At 40.4% G+C, this 27,551-nt stretch overlaps 1 protein-coding gene and 1 non-coding gene across 2 annotated transcripts; one reads left to right on the top strand and one right to left on the bottom strand.

The window, feature by feature from the left end:
* Positions 1 to 27,501, bottom strand: LOC131771333 (sacsin-like). The gene is given in 15 exon segments (XM_066173009.1): positions 1 to 775; positions 1,561 to 1,840; positions 2,498 to 13,569; positions 13,821 to 14,231; positions 14,234 to 14,391; positions 14,750 to 15,281; positions 15,284 to 15,760; positions 16,122 to 16,269; positions 16,649 to 16,759; positions 17,773 to 17,861; positions 18,076 to 18,118; positions 18,844 to 18,916; positions 23,283 to 24,182; positions 24,634 to 24,967; positions 26,887 to 27,501. Coding segments are annotated over 10 exon segments (13,281 nt in total). The 5' UTR covers positions 18,080 to 18,118; positions 18,844 to 18,916; positions 23,283 to 24,182; positions 24,634 to 24,967; positions 26,887 to 27,501; the 3' UTR covers positions 1 to 775; position 1,561.
* Trnar-gcg (transfer RNA arginine (anticodon GCG)) lies at positions 18,622 to 18,693 on the top strand. Its single transcript has one exon. It is a non-coding gene; the product is annotated as a tRNA-Arg (tRNA).
* Positions 27,502 to 27,551: the final 50 nt, after the last annotated feature.

Genomic DNA, 27,551 nt, shown 5'->3' with positions numbered 1-27,551 from the left:
GCTGACTGCAATTCAATAATAGGGTGTTTTTAAAGGCTATGGAGGTGCAAAGGCCCTGTGTCACAAAAATGATCCCAACATGTTGAGAGATCATGGAGCAATTATGAAATCTTTCAAGGGAATGCACGTAAAACTGTGGTAGTATCGATCCATTGGGGAACTAACTAGTCTTCAAATTAATCTACGCCACCTTTTAAGGCATATCCCTTTATTGGTTGTAGTTTCTCTAACAGACTTTACGTCATGCAATAGTTATATTTTAGTCTACTGATATAAATGATGCGGACACCAACGTCTCTAAAGATGCGCATTAACAGTTTCGAGGCTAGACAATTTTTAAAAGAAAAAATTTGATTTTGAAATAAGAAAAAGTAAACTCGATCCTTCAATCTAACTCATAATGAAAGGTGGCTATCACTAAAAATGAAGTATTCGTAGGATACATGCAGGTTTTCCTGTAGAAGGTTTTTTACTGAGCGCTGAACACACCTGTAACCGTTTTAGTACTCTAGAGTGACATGAGAAAAACTGATTTTGATCTGATCTAATCTCAGATAAAGAAGATCAAGATACATTTCAATACTTAGTTTTAAAAAATCTGCCTTTGGAAAGACAGGTTTTTAGATCGAGGGCGTTAGAAATAAAGACAAGCTGTACGGTCATGATCAAAATAATTCTAGTTTTAGAAGATGCACGAGATGGTTGTCACATTGCGGGCACATTAGACAACCATGCTTGATCTCTATCCTTGCATCGAATCCTAACCAGATTGACCCTGCAAAATGAAATAATATAAGGTATGCTTCATAATTTCTTACTTTAATTTTTCAAGATTTTTTTTCAGACTACGTTCATATGTACAAGAAAAAGCGAAAGTGAAAATTCAAATGGTTTGATAAATTTTAAGTCAATCAAAAATGTGCAGCACAACATATTATGTTTCACTTTGATTCAGCATGGTTGAAGTAAATTTTAAAAAAAGCTAGTACCTTCCTTTTCCAATCTCCTTCAAGCTACCAGTTCTTCTATTTCGAGGGCTTTACACCTCTTGGTAAAATTTATTTTTATTATCATTACGTTATTAGCACTCGCAACAACAAAAATTGCACATCCTGCATGGTCCTTATCGCCAAGGCAAATTTTCTTTAGAAGTAGTATACACAAGCAACCATTCTACCCTAAGAGAAATTTGTAACATATTTTTTCCAACTGCTTTTTTGGCGACCAGTTAGGCACGCACAAAAAATAAAATGCACAGTTTTTGGCCTTTTATTCTCAAGAGTTAAATGGACCTGTTTCATCTGAATATCTCATCGATATCATAAGCAAACGCAAACGGCCTAGTTTCCTTTCCACTTTCGTTACAAACGTATGGCGCCTGATTCTTCAGCCTTATGCTTTCTGAAACGTGCTGCTTGACGAAATGTTGCCTCGTCATCACAACTCATGTCAAGAGGGCGGCAGCAATGACCTAGATTTGAACTGCATGTTCTCTTGAATTGGATGCATTCAGTAAACATATGTTTCCCACGTATTTGTTCATTTCTCTTCAGCTCTCACCTTAGGTTATCCTGCTCTGTACGCGTGCAACAATTTTCTTAGCTAGCTGCAAGGCCTGCTGGGCCATCTCGGCAGAGTACACCTCATTTGGAATCTGGGGAAAACACATTCTGTCTGGGTAACGCATGCGTGTAGAATCACCAACTAGACACTCTAACTGCATCGCTAGATTTGATAGCTCGGGGTCATTTAGATCGCAGCAATTCTCTAGAAGGTTGTGGACCCTTGTCCTATCTGTATCTATTGCATACTGTGCCGCCTTCAAAGCCTTCTCTGCCGCCTGTGAGGAAGAAAAAATAGAAAACTTCAACCCTGTCGATTTATGAGTCATGTTCAAGTTAATTCCGTTAAATGTTTCTTTCAGAAGCACCTCAATTAAAGATAAAAAACGATTTAAGTGTCTGCAATATAACTTCTACCACTTAAGAAAAAAAAAAGCCTTTAAGACCTTGGAAGAGCAACTAATGACATTCCCCTCCGCTCACAATTGACAAGTATATATATGGTCGTAAGGGAAAGCCAAAGAGATACGATAAGTTATCAAAATAAAAATGGCTTAACTTAACTAAAGGAATTCTATTATTTTACTAAATGCTATACCACAACATTGAAATAATGATGGCAGCACATCAAAACTATTATAACTGATGAATAAAGGTGGTAAGTCTCTAAAGAAACTGTGGTGCTGCGTCGGTGAGAGAATATAACGGGGTTATTTAATATTATCAACTGAGTTGATAACGTAGATCGGCTATCGTAAAGAGTTTTAAAGCTGACGTTTCGAGCGTTAGCCTTCCGTCATAGCAAAGGGCGCTGAAGAAGTGCTAACGCTAACGCTCGAAACGTCAACATAAAAACTCTTCACGGTGGTCAATTTATGGTATCAACTCGGTTGATAATACTAAATGACCTTATTACATCTTACGTTTTCTCTTACCTGGTGACATTTGAAGCATGCCCACTCATAAGAAGGTCTCTCGTAGATTATGTCATTGCTTGCTGCCTGGATATCTGCAACCGCTTGTTTGAACCAACGTCTGGCCTCCCCTGGTTGAGGATTATTCTTACGATGTCGTGGTCTTCCTCTGTATTCCCGGCGCTGCGTGTTATGTTCCCTTGCACGACCTGCCCATGAATTAAAGAAGCTACCGTAGGACCCGTCTTGATTTCCAGCTTCAGATCTTGTGCTTGGGCTACCTCGAGGCTCTCCTCTTTCCAACCGTGAAACTTCGCCCTGTATGTGCTGACATACCTCTTTGCAGAATTCCTCATCGCCAATGTTTTTATCAGGGTGCCACCGCAAATACATCCGCTTGACTATTTTTCGTCTTTTGTCTTCTGGAAGAGTCCACGCTTCCTCTAGAAGGTCTGAGATCTCATCGAAAACTCTCTGTCTGCTTCTTGAGTTAGGGGGCTGCCTAGGCCTATCACGAAGGACTATCGCATTTGAAGATGACTCGGTCAAACGGTGGAATTTGTACAGGTCCGTAGCATCGACAATTTTTTCTTGGCCATTTCCAATGTTGACTCTGTAACGCCTTTTCACGCGGCTGTTACATTCACTCGTTACTTCTTCGATAATTATAGCATATATGTAGGTGGCATCTCCTCCTTCTCTAACTAAACTTGGGTCATGCAGCTCAAATCCTACATAATCGCCTGGTTCAAATTCTTCAAAGTCGTCATTTAATAGGTGGTGTTCATCTTGAGGAATAAAGCTACCAGGCTCAGGAAGAATTTCTACCTCTTCCAAAGGGAGAGAGTCATCTGGTCGTACGCCCATAGTATCGAGCAGGGACTGTATGTCGTTTAGGGAACAGCTTAACATATGGGAAATCAACAACGCACTTTCTCCAAGAAGTCCAAAACACACTTCTTTGACCACGCGAGAGACCAACAATATTGTCCTGGTGTATGTGTCCGTCCCTGTCGCGACATTGACGTATACCTTTGAAATTTCTTCACCAGCGGCTAAAGTCTTCTTCACGATGTATGGAACTTCTGCTTCACTCTCTGGGATGGGATTTCCGTCGCAAAAAATTGATGTCTTGAGGCTATTTACGGCAAAAATCCCGATAGTGCAAAGCCTTTTCTTGATACTTTCAAACACGGTGTCATCAATATTCCTCTTCAGTCGACAGTTCTCGTCTCGGATTAACCTCACAATGCCATAAAAGAACTGTGGTGACGAAAGCTGCTGCTTAAGTTGGGTAATAGCAGTACTCGATATAGTTTCAAAACTTGGCGAGCTGATATCTTCTTTGACAATAGAGGATAGCATTTTTGGCCGCAAAGATTCTGGTAACTTCATCATAAGCTCTTTGTAGTTGGTACTGGCATTAATGCTATATACATTCATCTGGCGTGGGTCGAGCAAGAGATTCTGTCGGAAATTATACAATCGATCTCGGATACCGGGCGAGACATCATTGAAAATCAGCTCCGAAGACTTGTACAAATTGAGAGGCACCACATTAGCATTGCCGTCCGTCTCCTTGCGTGTCGGAGAAATTCCAGGTAAGTAAAGTTGAGATATGGCATTCACTTCTTCATCATCTTCCTGAAGCTTATCAAAGAATCCTTTGACTGCCTTGATACACACTTTTACTTCATTCGGGTCTAGTTTCGAACTGTGGCACTTGTTATGCAGCAAGTCTAACACCATGGCATAGTGGACTATAGTGACAGATTTTGAGCAGCCAAGCTTCAGGAACAGACTACGGAACCTACCGAATTCCATTGGAATTCCATAGAGAAATGGCCTGATCTGCAAGTCCTCATAAAGCTCAAGGACTGCTTGACGCGGTAGAATGAACTTCTTTCCACTTTCCACCAAAATGCAAGGTGTATTCGCTAAAACTTTCTTTGCATCACTGTTCTCGATGTTGTTGGTTTGCAAGAAAAAGTAGATACGTTCCATTACTTCAGTTAGAGTTAAACATCGTTCTTTTGAAGCATTTATTTTTGCGCTGTTTTTTCCAACTTGCGAACATATATTTTGGCAGTGAGCAACCACAAGGTCCACTGTTGGCTCGTTTTGAATCTGAAGCTGGGAGACAAAAGCATTGCAGTAACTGTCTAAGTTGACTTTTGGAGGACAGGCATTGCGAAGATCAGAAGAACGATTCTTTGGATTAGCCCACCCTGGAAGTAAATGTGCATTAGTCCAGACTATTTCCGAGTGACTGACGGGAACTGCTCCTTGGAAGGCAAAATATGGTGTCTGACGACCTATGTAGCCTCCAAATGGTTGGCAAATTTCTTGCAGGCTTTCTTTGACAGGGTCCCCGGCTACAAATGGGATGTCGTAAACATCCTGTAACAATCCTTCAGCAATTACGTTTTTTCGGTTCATGAGATGATCGACCAAAACGCTCGATTTCTTGAACGTGACATCACTTGGAGCTGATACAGCTTCTCGTGCAACTTCTGTGGCAAATGCCCTAAAACGTTCTTTAGACACGCGGAAAACGAGACCTACGCTTTTCAAAAATGTTAGCCATTCTCCTGAGTCGAAGGGCTTCGCCGGAAACAAATCTACCGAAAGCATGATGCGAAAAACACCGTTTCGGGGGTCATAAAAAGAGGATGCGGTCTTCAGACTTCCATCTACAGAGGGAACAAAGGGAGTATTTTTCAAACAATTTAGCAGTTTTTCCTTTTCATCATCCTCAGCATATTCCAAAATCGTTTTGCGGATGTATGTCAGGTGAGACTCTCGTTCCCCTTTGCAGAAGATTGAGAAATTGGGTAGAATGAAGGTACAATAGAAATCAACAGCCGAAAAGCAATGCAGTTTAAGGAATTTGAACAGCTCAGAAATACTTGATCGCTGTTCTAGAAACACTATGTTAAGCTCACTCTCGAGAACGTCAATTCCATTTCGTGGTATTCCAACTGGTAGGACGTACACTTTACGATCATTGAGTCTTATCAAGCCACCGTGCGTTGCCAGATAAAAGGGAAGTCTTCTTAACGTCACTCTGTCGTCATCTCCCAAGAGTCGTTCACTTCTGCTGAAGTATTCTAGGACTGTAAGACATTCCTGGGGTTCCAACTTTCCTTCCAGTGACTGCTCGTCTGATTCCATCTTATGGTTAAGTGAGATGAGAATTGACGAGGGAAACTTCAAAGATGATACAAGCATGCACACTAAGCTAACTGAATTTGAAGACAGAGAGGTATGTACGCTGGTAGATGAGAAAACACTTACGTTAAGCTCAGGCAAACCAACCTTTCTCAAGACATCAACAAGCTTAGCGTTAGAGGAATCCGCAGTGGTAAAATCGATAGCAAATGCTGCTTTTCTTAGAGGGAGCAGATAGTGTTTAGTAGTTGGAGTTGTGCCCATAGGAAAGAAAACAGCCAGTAGTGACTTTCGTTCTGCTTTTTTTGTCTCGGTTACTGGAAGAATGCTCCAGTCCATTAAAGGCTCGAGTGTCGTTTGGACCTGGTGAGTCTTGAGTTCTCCATCTTTTTTAGCATCATTCATGATACCATTTACAAGCTCAGAAAGGAAAATCCACGCTTTGAATATCCACCCGCGGTTGGGTATTTCCCTCTGATTGGGAGACCACTCAATAAACCTTCCGCTTCCATAGGTTTCCAGTGATAACGTGTGAGGGAGGTAGGTAGCGAATGAGGTGGCATCAAGAGGCCTTAGACAAGACAAACGATTGTCATCAAAACCTTTAAAAATTCTTTTGTAAACTTCATCATGGAGGAATATGTGCGGAGACCCGGGTAGAAGATCTTTGTATTGTGAGAGAAACTTGGGATCTTCATTTGAAAACAACTTAAGATGTTGGTCTTGTGTAAGAAGGAGAGGAAGACCAGGTAACGCTTCCAGAAAGTTCTCGTCATTTCTGCAATACAGTAACACAGTAGTTACTCCAAGAACACTTTTTAATGATGTTTTATGGACGTCGCAAGGAACTGGTCCAATCGAGCACAAACGGTCACCAGAGCTGAGCGTTTTGTAGAAATCAATGACCTTACGGGGCGAAACACAGCATGTCGTAACTCCAGCTCGCTGAAACGAGTTATGCAACGCTAACGTTGAAACTACCAGGTTAAAGCCACTTTCAAGTAGTATGTCCTTGAACAGCTTTCGAAGTCTTGCAAGATTCTCGAACGCTTCTTTACTCCTTCCGTGTGATGCTGCGAAGGGTCCTTCTACATTAAGATCGTCAAAAAATGCTTGATGCTTCTCAATTCCAGTCGGTGGAAGCCAGGTTATCTCAGCAGTTGCGCTTTCTTCGGTAATTTTCGATGCACCATTAAGGGATCTCTTCTTTACCACTGGTAGAACCTTTGCTTCCATCTTGTTCATTTCCTGATACACTGAATGAACCAGTGTCTTCCAGTATTGGTCGGAGGGAATTTTGATGGGGAAATATGACTCATAAACGTTTAGTTTGCTGATGATCTCACATTCAGTTTGGGGGCTTGCGTCTTGCGTGGTGGGCAGTTTAAGGAACTTACGTACTTCAACCAACATCGAGATGTAACAGGATGTGACAACATCTGTTAACAGCGCATTGTTCCAATCACTTCGATATCCACCACGGTCCCCTTCATCCCTCCACAAACTTCTTCTTGCCTCGTGGTCCAAGGCAAAATGTCCATTTACGTGAACTGGAAGGTTTGTCTCAAGAGGAAGAGGAAGAAAACAATATGCTTTCTTTTGTCTTGGGGAAGTATACCTAGAATGTCTCTCTAAGAGACATGCAACGCCACCGCGAGGAAGCATGCCAAGCTCTTGCCTCCTAAAAGCGTTGAGAATACTTTCTTCTACATCTTTTTCAAAACCAACCTTTTGCACAATTAGCCACTTTTCTGCGTTGCCACGAGTGTCTGTTATATCTAAGACGTAGGACACTTTTTTTACCGGTATCTTCCTTGGGTCGATTCCCCCTTTCTCCTTTGCCGATTTCCCAATCTGTTTGATGCAGTCGGTAAATGCTTTTCTTTTGGCTTCATCTTCTTTTGACAATACTGCTTCAACTGTATAGGAATTCGCCAATTTTCCACTTGCTTTGTCAACTTCACAAAGAGTTATCTTTCTGACGTTCTTCACAAAGAGCAGAACCTCAAACAATTCTTTTTTAAGCCCCTCTATCATAAAATCCAGTTCTTTAACGGACACACAGTTTGAACTTATTTTCGAATCGCGAGTCATTTCTTTGTTCCTTAGCGGGAATCTGAACATAGTTGCGTTGTCAATCTTGAAGTGATCCGGCAAGTAGCAAGGAAATATATCAGGGAATTTCTTCCTGAGGGTAGCTGTATCGTTGAACCTTCCACCTGGTTCTAAAGGCGTCGCACCTGGAAGATACTTGCAATGTGGGTCAAATACGCACAGAACATCCCCAATCTCTTCTCCCTGAGACACAAAAGACGGAACGTCAGTCAAATGATAAACGGCGTTAAAGCCTACTCCATACTGGCCAGTTTTGTTCGGATCCTCACCCTTACTACCTTCACCGAGAGTCTGAATGCCTTCAAGATCGTCGTTAGTGAAAGGCTTGTTGTTATACACACACAAGGCGGGCCCCTGCAGAGGTTTCCAACAATCTTCGAACACTTTCACATCTGGATGGTGCCTTGGGTCCTTTATGAAACAAATCTCGGTTGCTTGTGCGTCGTCTGCATTTTGAAGAAGTTCTTTTAAAATTTCCTTTTCGCAGGGGTAACACTGAAGAATGCGTTTCAGGCGAGTTGTAAGTTTCTCTTTCTGTCCGAAGGAAATTCTGACCATGTGTTTTTGCAGGGCTTCTTCTCGACGAGTTTTAACACCAAGTAAGTCACAACTTGACCAAGGAATTTTGGCATGAACAAAGTGCACTCCTTCTTCGTCAGGCATCCAGGGGCAGTCCTTGAAACAAAGCTCGGATACTGCTTTCATCACTGCCCTTGAGTCAGGAAGGTAGATGGTTCCCCATTTTTCTTCCAGCAGAGCAGGATTACCATCATTTGATCTTAATGTTTCTCCCAGTTGATTTGCTAGACGCACCGCAACTCTAAGGTTTTCTTCGTCTAACTCGTTCTCAGAAAATTGCCCTCTCATCTGATGTAGACTTGAAATAAAATCTTTCTCTTCAAAACGTTCCCTTACACCGGCAAATCTCATTAGCTTAGGGAAGTCTTCTGCTAATTGTTTTGGAAGCTGGTAAAGATAGGGTGAACAGTCATCGCTGACTTGAAAAGCCAACTGGTCAGGATAGAGGAACTTTCTTCCGCAAAGGATAAACTTCTTGTCTTTCAACAATTCCTTAACGGCTGCACCATTCCTTGAAATGGCGTTCTGTAGGTGTAAGTACAGTGCTTTGCATACTGTATTTATCTCTTCCATGGCACTCAAATCTAAGGACGCAACGTTGGACGACAATGCCTGTTTCAATTGCCATGCTATATGGTCTAAATTCGCGTGCTTTTTGTTAAGATTCAGCAACGCTTTGACATCTCGAGAGACAAACACCCCGATAAGGGGTTCCGCGCAGCACAAAAGATATTTTTCGTCTTCTGCGAAGACATCTTTTGGGGCGAGTAACGCATCATTTTTGTACTCCTCGCTTTTCCATTTGAGAGGAAAGTTCTTTGGTTTCCTTTGAACGGGAATAAATCGAGCTTCCAACATTCGCTTTCTTACAGAGTCTGGTAGTGGTTCATCGAAGTACTTTATCTTCCTCTCTAGAAATCTTAAGAATTCCTTCACTCTCTTAAATGCTATTTCACTGTTTACTGCATTTAGTCTATGGATACTTTCCGCTCTTTCTGCCATTTCCTGCCAAGGAAGGTAATCTGATGCCATTCCCAAAAGCTCAAGCTTTGCAAGTCGTCTAGGATTCAGAAAGGTTTCTGCATTTCCACATGGAAATCTGCCATCTTCAGGTAGGAAGAGGCGAGCAGCATCTTTGCCTGGGTGAATGAGCTCAGAGGGACGTGCAAGAGAGTTTCCAAGTGGAGATGCCGGAATACAGGAGTGAGCTTTGACCAAATCATCACAGTTGTTATCCATTGCATGCAACACAAGCATATCTCTCATTTCTAAAGGAACTGCGGAAATACTCGGGAAAAAGACTTGACGGAAAAATCTATTTTTGTCGTAGATTTTTGAGTTAATCACTTCCCCACTTCCACACCTTTGGAAAGAATTCACGATAGACGAAGGGAGATCAATAACCACGGCGCGCTCGCTCATTAAGAGCTGGAAAACTTTGAATGAAGTATCGCCAATCGAAGGATCGTGTCGAAGAACTGGATGAAGAAGTACCACCTCATTTATAGTAAACCAGTTCTCTCCATCAGAAAACAAAGCGTGATCTCCAGTGGATATCTGCGTGTAAAATGACTGCGTGAGGTTTCGGAGGTTTGGGAATACTTCATCGGCTTTTGGCCACAAAGAATGGAACCTATAAGATCCGTCAGTTGGAGTAATTGACCTTAGATCTTCAAGGAGGCACACATAAGCTGAGCAAATGGAATCTACTATCAGCGCTTTGTTCCAGTAGACCCCATAACAATCTTTGTCGCCTTCGAGTTTTTCTTGTAAATGGCGTCTGTTCGCAGCTAATGCAAACGCTCCATTTATGTGTACTGGAAGGCCACTATGAATAGGAAGAGGAAGGTAGCAGAAAAGAGTCCCATTGACATCAATTCCATCATCGTTCTTAAAAACAGGTATAGGCAAAAATTTGTCGGCACCGCTCACAGCCAGTTGAACAGCCACCCCTCCTGATGGAAGAAGGCTAAAATCATTCTCAGCAAACTTCAGTGCAAGTCCATCTCCCATGGAGGAGACTATGAGCCAGGTTGTACATTCGGGATGAATGGTTGCTGCATCAGGTTTAAAGAAACGTAGACCGCATTCCGTGAAGACGCAGTGGACGTTCACCTTCAAAGAGGACTTTGTCAGTTCGATTACCTGTCCCTTCCTAAATGCTCGAATAACTCGCGATGACGCTTGGAGGAAACTGCATTGCTTCAAAAAATTCTGGTCGTCGTAACTCAAAATGTTTGCAGTGGGAGGAAGGGAAACAGGGACGGACAAGGCTCTTACTATTCCCTCCTGAGACAATGATTTGGTGACCTTGAACATCAATTTGACTGTTTCGTCTTGAACTTCGGGTGTGGTCAAGGAAAAAATGCTCACACGGAGGACGTTCTGTGTAAAGAGAAGTAAGGTTTCGGCTCCTTTAATTAGCATAAGCAGTAATTCTCGCATTTGTGTGTCGTCATACACCAGCTTCTTTATCTCACTTTTCAAAGCCTGCTCACTTGTTCTCAACGGAAATCGAAACAGAGTTCCATTGAACGAGTTGTCCTCTTTTTGAAGATTTAAATCACAGCCAAATATACCATTGAATGGTTTGAACTGGTTTTTAAATTTTCGAAGCTTCGTCACATCCTTGTTGACATTGATCTTCATTCCAGGCTTCGTTTTTTTCTTTAGAGCCTTCCCGAGATACGACGTATGTGGATCAAAAATCACAAAGTTATTTCTGCTTATGAACATAGGAACATCTGTTAAATTGTATACCGCATTGAAGCCCAGTCCAAACCTGCCAATCTTTTCTGTGTCGTGCTGTTTCGTTGCTTCGTTCAATTTTGTAATGTTCTCAAAGTCTTCCTCCTTAAATGTTGCATCATTGTAAACCCACAACGCGGGGCCTTGGCAACCCCTCATTCCCTCGTCAATCAGACAAGTCATTGCTTCCTTATTCTTTCTCTCGTCATACAGAAATTTGACTTCTGTGGCGCCAGCATCGTCGGCGTTTTGAATTAGCTCTTTCAGAACTGAAAAGCCATCCGTGTACTCTTCGAGAAGGCGATTAAGTCGGGTGGTAAGTTTTTCTCCTTGTCCAAACTCTTCTCCAATTGCCAGCTCATCAGCATCAAGCAGTCGGTTTGTTATACTTGGCACGCCAAGACGCTCAGCGGTTACATTTGGGACATTTGGGTGTACGTAAAAGTAGTCGATTTCTTCGTCGTCATTTTGTTCTCCATACATGCAACTGTCTACGGGCTGAAGTCTGACATAGGAGTTGTCTTCTTGATAAGTTGGGATCAGGATGTCTCCTTGAAGCGCCTCCGATAACTCTCCACTCGCCAACTCGTTCAGGATATTGACAGATAACTGAAGATCGTGTTTCACTTCTGAAGGGCTCATGACACTTCCGCTGTCGTGTTTCACTTTGATCATCCTTAGAACCTTTACCAGAACAGATGGATCGCATTCCCTCTGCATACCAAAGTACTCAAAAAGACGACAGTGCTGCCTGAAGTCCACAGGAAGACAACGTATGTAAGGTGCGAGATCAATCGATGGCCTTGTAACGAGTAAGTGACTTGGTAAAGAAAATCCATCTCCATTCCATACCCAAGGAAAGACGTTGATGGCCTCAAATTCCTCGTCCACATCATGGTGGTACTCACCAAGAAACCTGTATATTTCGGCCAGCATCACAATGTAGTACGGTTTCTGCACTTGTGAGTAGCACCTCACCGCAGTTTCTAAATGCTGGACTACTTGGTTTACACGGGGTTCATCTTGCCAGCCGAAAAACTGACTGATTGTTTCGGTTTTATCCACGTCAACAACAGGCATTACAGTTCCAATTAGGTTTGCAAACTGGTGACTCTTTAATTCAACAGGCTTGAAAAATTTTCTATTTTCTTCTTCTTCTGTTTTCCAATATGGAAGGCTGGGAGGGTAACCATAGGGTCGCTGTTCTTGTCTTGAAACCCAAGGAATAGTTCTTAACAAAATCCACAATTGTTGTCCACTAACCAGGTCCAGCATCTTTTGAGAATCCTCGTTGAGAAAGCGCACGATTATTTTAGATTTCTCCTTCAACGACGGAAGGTTGGGAAACTTACTTATCATCTTAGCACTTTGATAGAGGTCGGTCGCGGTGACGTCATCCTCGCCTTTCATTCCCAGCTCTTCAAGAATCACAAGTACTGAAGGGCTACCGTATGTGGAGGAAGGAAAAACATCCTCATGGACGAACAGATTCTTGATAATGACGTTTCTAGGGTCAAATAGCTCACAAGGCCTTGCTCGTCCTTTCTGTCTGGAAACGAAAGCCAATTCCTGCAAATTCCTCTTGAAACAAGCATTCTTGCGAAAAGCACTTGCATAACGATCCAACACATGCTCCATCAGCTTGTCAATTTGCTCTTCCGAGTAGCATCCTCGCTTGATGTCTGGAAATACAACCTGACATAGCAGTTCGACGGGCGTTAGAATCTTAACTCCAAGGAGACGTGCCAACGCCATTGAATCGTCTTGAGAAACATCAACGAGGTCTCCTCTCAGTGTAATTGGAAGAGGCTCAGGGGGTGCAGCACGCAGACCTTCCTTTGCTGACACGAATTTCTTCGCCAAAGTCTCAAAAACTGGTAGAGAGCACAGAACATCATACTCCACTTGATACAACTGCTTGCATTTGATATTGACTAAGAATGATCTCAGGAGTTGTTTTTCCTTAGTAGAAAGTACTATACGTACAATTTCGAAAAGTTTTCCGTTAGTCATCATACTTGAGGAAACCACCATTGCTTTCAAAACACCTTGAACGGATGGTGGATGTACAAACCTTCCTAAAACAGCTGGGTGGTGGCCAATAAACGAGGGATAATCGGTCATGATAAGCACACCAAGCTTGACGAGGATATCTGATACATCATCGTCTAGGTAATGACCATAAAAGTGCTTGACTACTACTCTGGAAGGTTCACAAAGTCGCGCCATGGTGACTGGTGTCTTTGACATGTTTAGCGGAAGCAGCGGTAGTTTACCGAGACTAAGAATATCGCCTGCATCGGCAAAACAGTTTTGCAGATATCTCCACACGACCCTGATCCACCCTTTGGGTGGATGACTATGGTTTCGATCTTCAGGGTACCACAGGACGGTGTTCCCCTCGCTCCACTCGAACGGCAGTGCTCGTGGAAGTAATGATTTCACATCGTCTTTACGGAGTATCCTCAGCTGTGTGGATCCTGAAAGAAAGTTAGATGTCTAAAATTGATTACTTCCTTTGTGAAAACCAACAAAAAGGAATTGGGCACACGACAAAAAAAAATCAAGGAGGGCAATAAAACAGGCTAAACATCAGACGCGCAACACTCAAATGTTTAATAGCTGAATTTTGTGTGACAAGGGTGGTTAGTAGAGATTTTTAGTTCGGAAATCGTGCCAAAGGAATCGATAGTCTTACATCAAGAACTATCAAATGAGAAAGTAATGTTACCTTGCTTTCCTGCGGATTCAAGCCTCTGAGTGATTGCCTCGCCGATCGTTTCATCCAAAAAACGATGTTCTAGCCCTGGGAAAAGTTCTCGGGGATGTTCCCTAGAGCAGATATACACGGGTTCCGATTGGTTGTTGAATTTGATGAAGTTCCCATCGGAAATTGGCAAAAGCTCCAAATCACAGAGCGAGTCAAATTTGCCATCTTTAAGACAAAAATTAAGGAGCAAAAGTTTTTCGTGCCTATTAAGTTTCTTGTAAAATGACGGAATTTTCTTCATGGTCGATCTCACGAGGCTGGGTTTGATTTCCTTGACAGAGGTATAGTTAGTAATAGCCTTGATGACGTGTTTTGGTACAGTGACAACGGGCACGTTAGCTGACAGCAACACTCGAAGAACTACTTCCCTGTTTCATTTTGATCAAGTAGATCAAAAATTGCTTCTTCCACTGTAATCCAGCGTCGAGAATCTGCATCGGTGGAAACAACATTGTGCTGTAAAAGTATACTAAAAAGAGGATTGATGAGCTTCGTCCACTTCTGGTCAATGCAGGTAATATTTGGCCACGCCCTGCAAGACAACAACCAAGATATCTTGATCACATTGAATTTCAAAACAGCAAGATTGTTGCTGTAAAACATATGAAACTTGAATTTCTTCGTAATTAACTTTAACGACATGGGTTTTTCATAATGAAGGTAACCCGTGACTGTTGATTTCAAATCTGAGATCAGAAAAAAGCTATTTAGATTACCGAGTGTTTGTAATAAAAAAGATAATGAAGTATTAATAAGCTCTGAGAATCTTTCATAGACAAGAATTCATTATGCACGCATGTATGTGTACCTTGTTATTGGTTATGACTTTCTGGTTACACTTAGCTAAAGAAAGCTCAGTGGTGAGTGAATTGATAGATATTACCACTTACTTGTAAATTGATGTTCTTGGTAGAAAACACGAGACCCATTTTGTAGCTTGCAAAATTAGGGTCGCATATGCCCTTGGTGTGGCTTCCTCCAGGAGACACTTATTCCACAACAGTGACTTGTCAGTCAGTTGCCGCCAACCCATACTTTCTCGCTCTTCTTGATCTGCATTTGGAGACTTGATATATCGCCTATTTTGGCTTAAAGCGAAGAACCCATTTATGTGCACTGGCAGACCTGTCAGGCTCCTCATCGGAACTGGTAATGGCAGGAAACAGAACACGTGGCCTTTGATATTTGGCGTCTGCATTTCAGGACCATTAGGCAATGGCATGGCAACACCCACTATGGGTAGATAGTTTAGCGCTTTATCTGTCATCAACTGTTTGAAGTTCAATGAAACTTCTCCCCCACAAAAGTAGTTGGTGACAAGAAAGGAGTACTGCTGCAGAAGGTCTGTTTCATGAGATGTACCGGACTTGATTGTCTCTATGGTAATTGGATACGTCACTGCAACAGAGTGAGGCATCAATTTCCGGGCCTGATCTTCCCAAGGAACTCCTTCCTCCTAGAGCGAACTAATTCCAAGTCTTTGTCGGCTACTCTAACCTGAAATGTTTTTCTGGGACTAGCCTGTGACTCTTCTCGAACATAGAGTTCAATTGATTCTAAGTGTTGAAGAAAGAGAAGAACCAAGTGAGCATCGGCTTCAAAACTTTCAAACAAAGTGTCCATTTTCTCCTCGGTGTACAGTGTATTCGATAGATCGGAAGGTGTGGTCCTTAGAGGGAAACGGAACAGGGTGCCATCATAATAACCGTTGGCAAACACTTCTTCGTTACAGTCCAAGATTCCTTTGAAAGGAAGGAACTGATCGGGTATTTTTTCCAACTCCGCACAGTCTTCATCAAGTCTCCAACATTTACCGGTTCTTCTGTTCCGTTTATCAGAAAAGTAAATTCCATGAGGGTCAATAAATCCAATTTTTTCAGCGCTAAGCACACTTGGTAGATCTTAAAGAAAAGAGAAACTAGATATCAGCTGTAAATTTTTACTACCGAGTATATTGCTATTTATTTGATTTCAATATATTAGAGATGTCAAAAATGTGCAAAGTAGATCTTAAGAAAATGAAATAATAATTTGAATGTAAAATTAGTATCAATTATACATGGCGCATGATGGGAAACCTTATCAATAACATAGTTATAGCTAGTAACTGTTCAATATAGCGTGGAAAGATTCCATTACAGGATACAATAACTTTATATATTTGACATTTAAGGAAGCTAGCAGCAAACCGAATCAGGTGAAATACCATTGCAGAGATGTCCTGACTACTTTACATGCCCGTAAGAACCCACTTTGACTTACCTGTCATATGCAGTACAGACTTAAAACCCAAGCCGAATCGACCAACTTTCATGGGGTCTTCCACTTTAATGCTATCGCTGACAAGTCGTATTCCTGTCCAGTCTTCTTTCCTAAATTTTGCGTCGTTGTAGGAGAAGAGTGCTGGACCCTACGACGAAAACCATGAAGAGAGATAAAGACTCAAACTTGGTAGCGATTTAAATACAAAAAATCGGGGGCCTCTTGGTTGGTACAGAGGGTTCCTGGTCGAACGGTTTTGGTTTCTAGACCCGAGAAAGTATATATGTTGATTTCTGGGGGCAGGCAATATTCCTGGTTGCTACCGCAGGATCCAAAATTGCAACTCCAATAATCTCCTCCGTCAGACAGATCGTTAACGTCTATCCAGGATGGTTTTACAGCTTAATCCCTTTGACATAAGTAGTAGCTACTCGATTTTGTTTTAATTTCTCAAACAAGTTTATGTCAACTTTTGTAAAAAATGAAATCTGCTTTAAATAGTTTTAAGATCCATGACATTGTTTCACCTGAAATTGTGCGAGCTCCTCATCAAATAGATGTTCAGTTCCATAACTGTTTTTGTCATGCAAAAACTTTACGCGTCTGGCATTTGCATCTTCCGCATTTTGAATGAGTTCCTGGAGGAAAGAACAATTTAAAATTGTATCATGCGGGACCAACACAGACGGAAAGTGTTTAATCTTCAGATTAAAAAGAAAATAAAAGAATGAAAGTGGAAATGGAGGATAAATATTCATCACACTCATTGACACCGAGGTGTAATGTTGTGTAGGTATATACCAATATCATACGAAAGCCAAAAATTAGTTTTAGTTCTGTCGATATAACAAAAAATGGTCACTCGTCTTCAAAAACGTTGCAATGTAAAAAAAGATATGAAATATAGACACTTTTTGTTTTCTAATCAGAAAGTGTCCCTTTTAGATGAGAAAACCAAAGATATATCTATTTACAAATTTGTACATATATATATATATATATATGTATATTTAGATTGCTTTAATATACAACAAACGGCGGGAATTTCGATCAAAACACCGCATTAATTACTACAATTGAGTAGTTGTAATTTGCCATTTTCCAACATGACGTATTTTATTTTAATTTTACTCCATTATCATTTTTGATATTTGTTTATTCCTGAGTTCAAGAGCTCTTTTCAGGGATTGTTTTTTGTTTGTCATCGGTTTTTTAAAAAAGGGAGCCTTGGAGGGGAAATTGTAACTGCAGTTTAATGGCCCTTTCCTGGGATCCTGTTATGATTTTTACCTGATTACATTCATTCAGAGACCTTCAATGGGGAGCTTGTTACTCCGGAGTAAACACTACTAATTAAGTTAGATTCTTTTTTCTCTCTAATTTTTGTCACTTATTTGTATTGACCTTATTTGTATTCACATACCACCCATAGTTCTTTCTTTGCCTTTCATTGTTTAACCCTTCTCAATCTTAAAATTTCTGTTTTTTATACGAGTCGCAACCATTGTAAATAGCTTTTTAGTTTTTAATTTGTAACCTGAAGAAGGCCAGAACAGTCAAGAGTTGGCGTCTTCGTTACTTCGTTATAGTACACTTAACTATATACACACACATATATATAATTCATGTATTTTGTGTGCGCTTTCTTCACCTTCAATATCTGTCCATCATCTGGATACTGATCTAGAATGGTTCTCAACTGTTGGATCAGCGATGGTTGAATCAAATTGAAGTCATCATCTACCGAGCAACCAAAAACGATAATACATAAATGGAACACCTTCAGCCTCCTGATCCTCCCAATCTCATCAAATGGATGTCGCCGGGAGATACGGTCCGCTTCTGGGTGGTGTTGAAACTTTTCGCTTTTAACGGGATTCTTTAAATGAACCCAAAAGGTTTTCCTCACCTAGGAGCTTCTTTCAGTTGATATTTAATATAAATATATACCTACCCATATTTGTGACTTCACTCTCCTACACTTTTAGTCCATCTATCTGAGGATAAAGTAGAGGTAATAACTAAGTATACACCAAGACGTATGTCTAACAAACAATGTTCAAAAATTGATCATGTGCAGGCACTTTCGTTTCAATGTCCTACGATACGTTCTTGATCATTTACTTTGGTAGGAACCCGTGAACAACCCAAATTTAAAATGCACCACTTCTATCTCTAACCCAGGTCGATGAGCTTGATCTTTAATAGAATAAGAGAGAGGGTAAGTTTTGAGCTCGGTAAAGAAATAGAGAAAGATGGTTTTCGTCTTGTCACGAGCGTGGGACAAAAAAAAATTTTTTAAGGTGGTACATGAGGAATCGAACCTCAGACCTTCGGATTCCGCGCTCCGCTGCTCTACCATGTTTTTTTCGTTTTTTTCCTCTGTACTTTTTTTCGTTCTTATTCCATTAACAAACATGATGCTATCGACACTGCTAATCCTAGCAGTATGCAGGACGCGTGTCATATGAACGTCGTAATAGACCTCGCTCACCGTAGAGTCTTTGTGGTTCAGTGGTAGAGCATCGGAGTGCGAATCCGAAGGTCTGAGGTTCGATTCCTCATGGGGACTCAGAAATTTTCCTTTGTCTCACGCTCGTGACAAGACGAAAAACATCTACCTCTTGTAGAATATTGCTTCAGGCCATCCCCTTTAACAATTAGAGCAGATTGCTATTGTAGCTGAGAGTAGGCAAGGTGATAACAAACCAAGAGTACTTACTCCAATCGTTCTGTAGAGAAAGAATATCGATAATAATAAAAACTGTTACAGCTTCATCCAACCTTTGAAAGATCTGAGAAAAAAAAAATTAAACAAACTAACTCAGTTCAGAATTTATGAGTTCATATTGAAATATCTTGTGCAACACTTTAGAGCTCAGTAAAATAAACAAGTGAGAATTTTCACAAGTGAAAGTGAAGTACACACAATATGCTTTGACGACAGTCATTTAAACAAATTATTTGCAGACGTTCAGATTTTTTCAGCGAACGGTACGTGCTTCCAAAGAACTTTACACCAGTTGATAGAAATTTCTAACACATGCTATGTAGCAGATCGTCACCATAGCATTCTATAGCTACCTCAAGAAGACCTTGAGAAGCAATAACAACCTGCTGGCTAAAAGGATACTGAAGGAACCATAAACATATGCAGCTTCTGATAAAAAGAAAACTCTGTGAATTCTACGTTAGTTACGATGCTGAATTTTATCAATTAATTGGTCAATATTGTGATAAATTTTTCACCAATCTAAAAAATCTTTCGGTTTTGAAATATTTCGTACTTAACCAACAAGTAAATAAATTTACAACAACTCGAAGCATTCAGGGATTGATTTTCAATTTTCAAAGGGTAAATTATTGAAAGAGGGGCTGTGGAATCTACCAAAATAATTAGTTCTTCGATCATAAAGCAAACATGAGGCAATGACGAAAGCAAGACTATTCATTCAATCTTATTTATACAATTACTCTTTTGGAATCGTTTAAACCTATCTGATGACACGAAAATTCCTTCAACCCAGCTTATCAACCTCGATTATCCGGAGTTCTCGATTATCCGAACTTTTTCTCTGGTTCTAATTTTCTCATGAATATTTATTATTTATGATCAAGATCCGTAGCCATATTTTTTCTAAAACTACAGCATTGAAAAGTGAAGGAAGGCGAGTTTGTTTCGCTTTCAAAAAGCAAAAGCAGCGCTCGCACGCGTTGTAACTAATGAAGAATATTCAAACGAGGTCTGATTGGCTCGGAGTTGCTTGTGAGATTTCACGCTCTATTGCCTCGTGCGGCATGGTATGCAAGACAAACAAGCTACACAGCGTCACGAATGTTTATTCGCGATCATCATTTCCTTGAAGCGTAAGCGATCCATTATATCGATAAAAGAAAAACAGTCTATAACTTTTGGCTTTCCAAGAATTATCAAAAATTCTTGCCTTTCTTTGTAGTCCATGTTTCCCTCGGTTAAATCTTTCCAATAAAACTAAACATATTGGCAAGCTAAAACTTAATACAATGACACAATGACATGAAAACTGAAAAAGCTGCATTCGCAATGTTTTACTCATCACCAACAGGAAAATCAGCAGACAATCCAGAGTGTTTTGATACATCATCCAGTGCGATATTTCTGATATCGTACTTTTTTCTCCATTGTACCATATAAGTTAGAGCATTTTTTATCTCTCCGTGTTTATATGGACGTTAATTAACCCGGTTATCTAAAGAGACTTTCATATTTGCATGCGGTGAGCATTTAAAATTCAGAATCATTCCATTCTGAACGATGTGATCACACGTTGAAGAAAAGCATTGTATCAGTGTGTTTATTGTAACCGTCTTCTCTTTCAAACGTTGCTGTTTCAGCTTTCAAGCCGTTCAGTTGCAGCTGATACATCTTCTCAGAACGTAACCCAAATTCCGAGAAAATCGTCGAATGGCATTTAGTTGCGTCATAGCATTTCGTTACTAATAATTTTTTATCACAAAAGTTCAACATCAGTACCTTAACGTGGTTATTCTCTAATCACTGCAGTCGCAAGGCTCGCTGGAAAGAGGTTACGAAATGGCGGCGTTCCGCAACTCGCCCCAAGAAATTGTTGTCTGTCTCAGCGAGCGGTGACGATGGTCGGCGAATTGCAACGAAAACTGATCGCATGAAGGAGGTTTTAACAAATAACCTGGCTATGATTGATGAACTTTTCTAAGTGACCGTGATGATCACGTGAAAATTTGGATACAGTTGTCATCTCTCAGATATTGCATCTTTCATTGGTTGCTGAGCAGTATTACCTCAACAGTTAGCGGTAGGGTTTCGCGTGACTGAGAATTTTAACTTCCTTGTTGACTTGAGGTTACCGAAACCACCAAGTTTCTGATCATTCAGAAATTAATTCCTAAACTGTAGATTGATGCAACAATTTATATCGTGATTCACTTAAAACAGGAAAGATCGCAGCAAATTTGCATTATTTTATCAGGCAACAGCCGACCTTTCGCGACTTGAGGGTTACTTCGCGAATTCCGCTATGGTGGTGCCAAATTTTATCGAAAGCAAAACATGTTTCAAACTCCGCTTACTTTGCTTTTCATTTAAACGCTACCAAAAGTGCTTTTCATCCGATAGATAGTGGCTAATGAATCAACATTTGCAGCTCACGAAGGGAATTTGAATAAACATGACCCTTTCTAAGAATTTAGGATTCTAGGAAATGAGCTGCAACTTCCGGTCATGTCTTTCCCCGAGGAAAAGGAAAAGGTACAATTCGGATTTATATAAATCAGAGTTGTCGATCCCTATAAATCCAGACCTATATCAGAGCAAAGATTGCCATTTCTGCTTTATGTTCTAGGGCCTGGCCTGTGATTTCATGCTCGTTTTCAAACCTTATCTAATTAAGATTTGCGCAAGTCAAGCGTTCATAAGATTTGCATCAATGCTGAAGCCAAGAATGAAACTTCCAAACTCGGTTCATCGGGTGTAGACGAGACAAATACGTTAATGTGTTATCAGGGTAAAAGTAGAATTACGAGTGTTGTATGGTAAATATACTATCTTGATCATCGAATTAAGGGCAGTTAAAGTAGGGAAACGACAGGAGTTACTCGACCTATAAATACTCTACTAACAGTAACAATGTGAAAACTCCATCACGCCATGGCATGCTCCTTATTAATGAATGCGATATTTTCTGTAAAAATGATTATCCATTCACATAAAAAGTTTCAAGCAGTGGTCATGGAAGGTGTCGGACAACTTCCATCAACAGAATCAAGCCTATCACAAATAAATGAAACAGAAAGGGGAACAAAGAATCGATCTCGCTAAAAGTTTGCATAGCACCGATCCTAACATATGGTTTCATAACTTATTTGATCTTGGCCCCGAACTTCTATTTGGGAGAAACGAGTCTAAGCTTGATTAAGCTTCACTGAAAAATTAAAAGAAAGAAGTCGGTTTCTTTAAATTCTGTTAAAGTAATGCTAGAAAGATCTACTTTAGTAAGAACTAGTACTCATGCGAGTGGGCAACTGACTGGAAATATTTGAGACAACCGGCCCATGAAGAGCTTTAAAACAGCTTTGCTTTGCATTAGGGATTATCATCTTGATTAGGCATTTTTGGGAACTAGTTATGATAAGTAAATTGCCTTTGAAACAATTTATCAGTGAAGTTAAACACATCGTTTGCGACAAAGATTTCTATCACTTGCAGAGGAACTACCTCTAAAGAAAAATGCATATAAATCGAATTGCGACACCGAAATTTCGGTAAAAGTTTGCTCAATCCTATTCTGCTGGAAATCGCTGTGGTATTTTAGGTGACTATTGTGAAATGCTAGCCTTAATATAGAATGTTTTCTTTTAGTTGGTTATATGATAAAATGCACGTTGATTTCCAAAGATTTACTTGAAAATTAAGATGCTTCAAGTCGCTTACTGATGTTGTTAGCGACTGACATACCGCGATGGAAGTATATATTTCATTATATCTGCTAATTAATCAATATTCTTCAGTAAATCTAGCTATTCGTCGTGCGCATTTTGATTTCATAAAAAGACTTGAGATACAAGGAGGTGGCAAAACACAGCAAGACGCAGTAAATAGCGAGGAGAACATCACAAATGATGGAACCAACCTGCTTGCAATGCCTTGCATCTATTGCGAAACATTGATCTGAACTGCATATAACTATCATAATGTAAAATGATGCTATAGGTTATTCGTGGCCTTTGCTCTGCCGTAGCTGAATCCCTTCCAGCCCACAGACAGGCCAGATGAATCTAGTCGAACTTTTCTTTGCGACATTTTGCTACACACAAGTATTGAACTCATCTTCTGTTGATTTTCTGACCGAAATCAAATAAGATTAATTTTGCAACGGCTCGTCTTCATCACGTTACATTTTAGCTTCAAAACATGCTGGCGTCTAAAGGTGATTAGTAAGAGGAACAGAATGGTAATTTAACTATTTGAATCTCCAAATCAATTTCGTCGAGCTCAAATTTAGGAATGTGTACGATGCTGATCTGATTTGACATGGCATCGCTTTGCTTCACTACCATATTCTAATACACCGACAAACAACCAGATTTCGCCGCATAGAAATCTTTCCTTATCAGGATGCTTAAGCATTTTCACATATCACTCACCTTTGTACAAAACAGGCCAAGTAGTCCCAACCGACTTTTTCACGATTTACGAAAATGTTCCGTCCTAATAAAGAATGAAGACCTTCTTCGAGTAAAGTGAATTCTCGGAAACTGTTGGGTGGTTTCCGACAGTACGTTTCTAGGAAAACACATCATTTACATTTCACGTGACCACCATCGATCCAAGATGGCGGATACCCGGAAGTGACACTGTCACTTCCGGTTATCCGCCATCTTGTCTTCTTACGGACCTCTAGAAAACCGCGGCCTCACAGAATCATTTCGTTCTATACAATAATAATTTTTTCCCAATAAAATATGGTTGAAATAGGATAGAAGCATCATTCCTGGATAAAGATGTTGTGTACTAAAAAGGAAAATTTGAATTGTACGGCGTTCAATTGGCGCGTTTAAATAGAAAAATACGTAAAAGGCAATAGCAAATCATTTACAAACTCTTCAAATTTGCTGATTCTTCACAAGGATACCTTTAACGATTATCGCTTAAGCCGCTCGGGTAAGAACCGAAACCTTAAACATTTAAATTAACTATGAACAAGCAAGAAAGGTTAGGAGGTATCCAAGTGTCTCTCGCAAATATTTTCTTTCCTCTATTTTTGCCGCAAAATAGAGAACGTAATAAAACAGACATGATCGATTGAAGGCTTAATCACGTACATAATGATATCATTTGGGTTGTAGTATCAAGCCCAAATTCCAAACGGCATGCATTAGCTGGGGACAGAGTTCTGTCTAAATTATCTCCGCAGCTTCTGCAAGAAAATCTTTTTTGTTTGATCATCATCTCTTAATAAAATTTCAAGTCCTCTTCTTCGGGCCTTCAGTGTGGAACTGAGTGCTTCTTTCAACGCGTCGTTTTCGTCTGTCTGGATGGCCAGCCTACATCAGAAAAAGAAAAGATCCTATCAGTCAAACCTGAGAATTTTCCAGTAGGGTTATGGCGTACTATGATCCTTACTGCAAATAATTCAGAGTAGTATAAACTGGAGAAGCGTTCCCATCATTTTAGGAAACAAAATACACATGTCAACTACCTTATAGCATCTAGGTTAGCTACAAAAACACAGTCATTCAAATGAGAGCTAATGGCTAAATTACGATACGCTCCCTAGTACAGCACTTATTCCAACACTTCGTCGACCATCACCTCCAAGCTCATAAAGTGCATCAACAGCGCTATCAAATTTTGAAAAGCTTTTGATTTTTGCTCCTAATTCGAGCAAATTGTGACACAAGATAACAACCCCATTAGAAACTGACTACTTTGTTCATTTGACAATGCCGTTGGCTCACCATGGATTTACAAAACTAGACCGAGTGGGGTACTCACGTTGGTTACATGTCGTTCCCTATCTAGTTCAAGCTCGTCCAAGTCCTCTGGCCTTTCTTGTCGTTCCTGTCCGGGATTTACAAAACTAGACCGAGTGGGGTACTCACACTGGTTACATGTCGTTCCCTATCTAGTTGCAAGCTCGTTTAAGTCCTCTGGCCTTCCTTATCGTTCCTGTCCTATGCTCCCGGACCCATACCCTGTGCCCCACCCTTTAGCCACGCCCTGTCCCGACTTCACTCTTCTCAGCTGCTTCTCCACGTGAATGACTTGACGTCGTTCCTGTTGCCATTTGTTGATTGCCTCTAACTCACTGTTTGTAGCTTCGTCGACCCTAAAAATATAGCACACATCTTTATAATAAATCCGAAAAAAGTAAGCTAACGTAATTTTCAATCACATATGACCTTTCCTTTTCTTACGTATGCAATAAAAAAAGAGAGAAAAGAACCAACGAACGACGGAATGAAAAGCTCAAGGAGAAAAGTGTTCTAGTTCCGGTTGCAAGAGGGCCATGTGGCGCTATTTGCAAGCTAAATTGCTGAACTCCTGCAGCAACACAGCAACTCCTACTTGCGAACCGATTTGTCACCTTTACACCTCAGCAATCACTTCCTTATTAACTGAATCATCCGTTAGTTTCCCAAACTACCGCAAATCCCTTCGCGTTCCTATTGTCAATTTGTTCCTGAAGCAAAACGAATGATTCATTAATTAAAGTCAGGGAGCAACTAAATCAAACGCAGGCGAGTACACGCAGGCTGTAATATGATTCCGTGATCTCTGTCGTGTGATAAGATCAATGGCAAAAAGAAGGTAGACAAATTTAGTAAGATATACTGTATTCACTCAGGGAAACGTAAAGCAACTGGTGGATGATATCATGCTAATCATGCCAGTGAGTATCATTAAGCACTGGCACAAGTCAATTAAAAGGCACAAGGTTGACTCAACAGTGGAGGATCGAAAACGGGAATTAGCGATATTTTCGATAACAATTTTAGTCCAGTATTGAGGTACCAGTTTCGCATTCGCATGACAGAAAATAAAGAAACGCTACGACCCTGCGCAAAATTTTTGACATAAAAATAGTCAGTGGAAAAACCGCTCAAAACTATTTTTATGATTCACTAAAAACTCTATTAATCAGTAGCATTTACTAATACAACCACCTCTCACCCCTTCCTGCGTACTAATAGTTCGTCCTCCACTCCTCCCTCAGTAACAAGTCTGCCTCTCACCCCTCCTGAGTACTGATAGACTGCAAAAAAAAATTGTCCAAAAAAACGGTCCAAAAAATGATCCAATAGCCCAGTCAATATTTTACCATATGCTATGCCCGCCTGACCGATCGTGAAAATTGATAATCAATGAATTTTTATATCAACTGATATTGACAGAAATCGATGTACAGAGGTGAACTAGTATGATCGATATTCATTGACTGACTCTTATTGTCATTGACTTCTATCTGTTGTTTTCCAATTTGCATCGCTAGTATTAATTACAGCTGTCATGGTCAATCCACACCGATATTAACAGATAAATCGGTGAGGTCAGTTAATTGATATCGAGTGTTATTGGAAAATGAGTATAACAACAACGTGCGCAATTTCCGTAATCTATTCCTATCGTTGCCAAGTAAGACTCAACAATGACTCAACTAGAGGTCACAGTCGCAACATCGCCTAGCAGCTCAAGCTATCAGCAAACAGTTGTATCTAGATCTAGACTGCCGCAGGCATGGATTAAAAAAGAAGGAAAGAAAGAAAAAAGAAAGAAAGAAGGTCAATCATCAAATACGCAGTGAGGACATTAACTCTTAACAAAGAAAGCTTTTGCGGTTGCCTGACAGAGATTCCCCGTTGATGATGACACCATTACCCTGCTATGGATAAACAGAATGAAGCATTTACCGACTGATTTACGAGTTTTCATCAAATACCAATTGGTTGTCAGCGCAGACAGAGAATTTGCGTTTACGCTTTCGTCATATTATCTACGAAGTCCTTGATCCCCTTGCAGCTTTTGAAGTACTTTAATTCTATTTCATGGCTAATCGTTTAAAAATAACTAAATTGAACAAAGATTGCGAAACTTAGTGAAGCAAGTCTCCGCTCGTGGGCAAAAAAAAAATAATATCAGTGCGTCAAAGTAAACAAGAAGTCGCACCGGAATTATTTGTCAAACTAATCAAACAGAACATCTTAGTCCTAAGTTATTAAGTTTAAAGCTCATCAAAATGATACTTACCATTACAGGAATCCAGGTCACGTGAAATGTCAGACAATGACTATGCCTTCAACTAAATAAGCAAATAGCAAATTTTCTTCGTATTTTTGCTCGTGCCTCGAGTAGGCTAAAGATGACGAGATTCTGTCGCCTATACTTCAATATATTCCTCGCGCGGTCACGGTCAAGTAGGAATAAACAGCGATGCCAACTTGAACAACACAAACATCAGGAAATATCTCGCAAATCGCCGGTCTTTCAACGTGGCTTGATCGCTGAGTTCTAAAGCAGTTGTTGTACAGTGAAAGGTATATCGGTGTTGGTATACAAACGGTTAAAAAGTCCACTAAAACCAGTGACATCAACAAAACGTTTATGCTCGTTCGACCAAATCGTGTTCGAAGCTTCACGTAACACACCACACATGGAAAAAAGAGCCAAAAGCTCCTATCACTAGCAAGTACAAATTCATAGAGCTTAGGAAGTAGAATTTCATTTCTTTTTAGAGGAGTCGTCGTGATGATTTTCTATATGAGCCATTCTGATCACGTACAATTGTAGTGGCTATCGATCCTTCTTTATCGTTTGGTCTCCACAGCAGAATATCGACTCGTGCGGTTTTGATGTCGCGCCAGATATGAGTCATTCATCGGGTAAACAAAGGATCAATTAAATCACTTGAGGCC

The sequence above is a fragment of the Pocillopora verrucosa genome, chromosome 10 (genome assembly GCF_036669915.1).
Source record: "Pocillopora verrucosa isolate sample1 chromosome 10, ASM3666991v2, whole genome shotgun sequence".
Taxonomy (NCBI): Eukaryota; Metazoa; Cnidaria; class Anthozoa; order Scleractinia; family Pocilloporidae; genus Pocillopora; species Pocillopora verrucosa.
The sequence above is the reverse complement of the archived record's forward strand: the minus strand, read 5'-3'. Positions and strand labels throughout refer to the sequence as shown.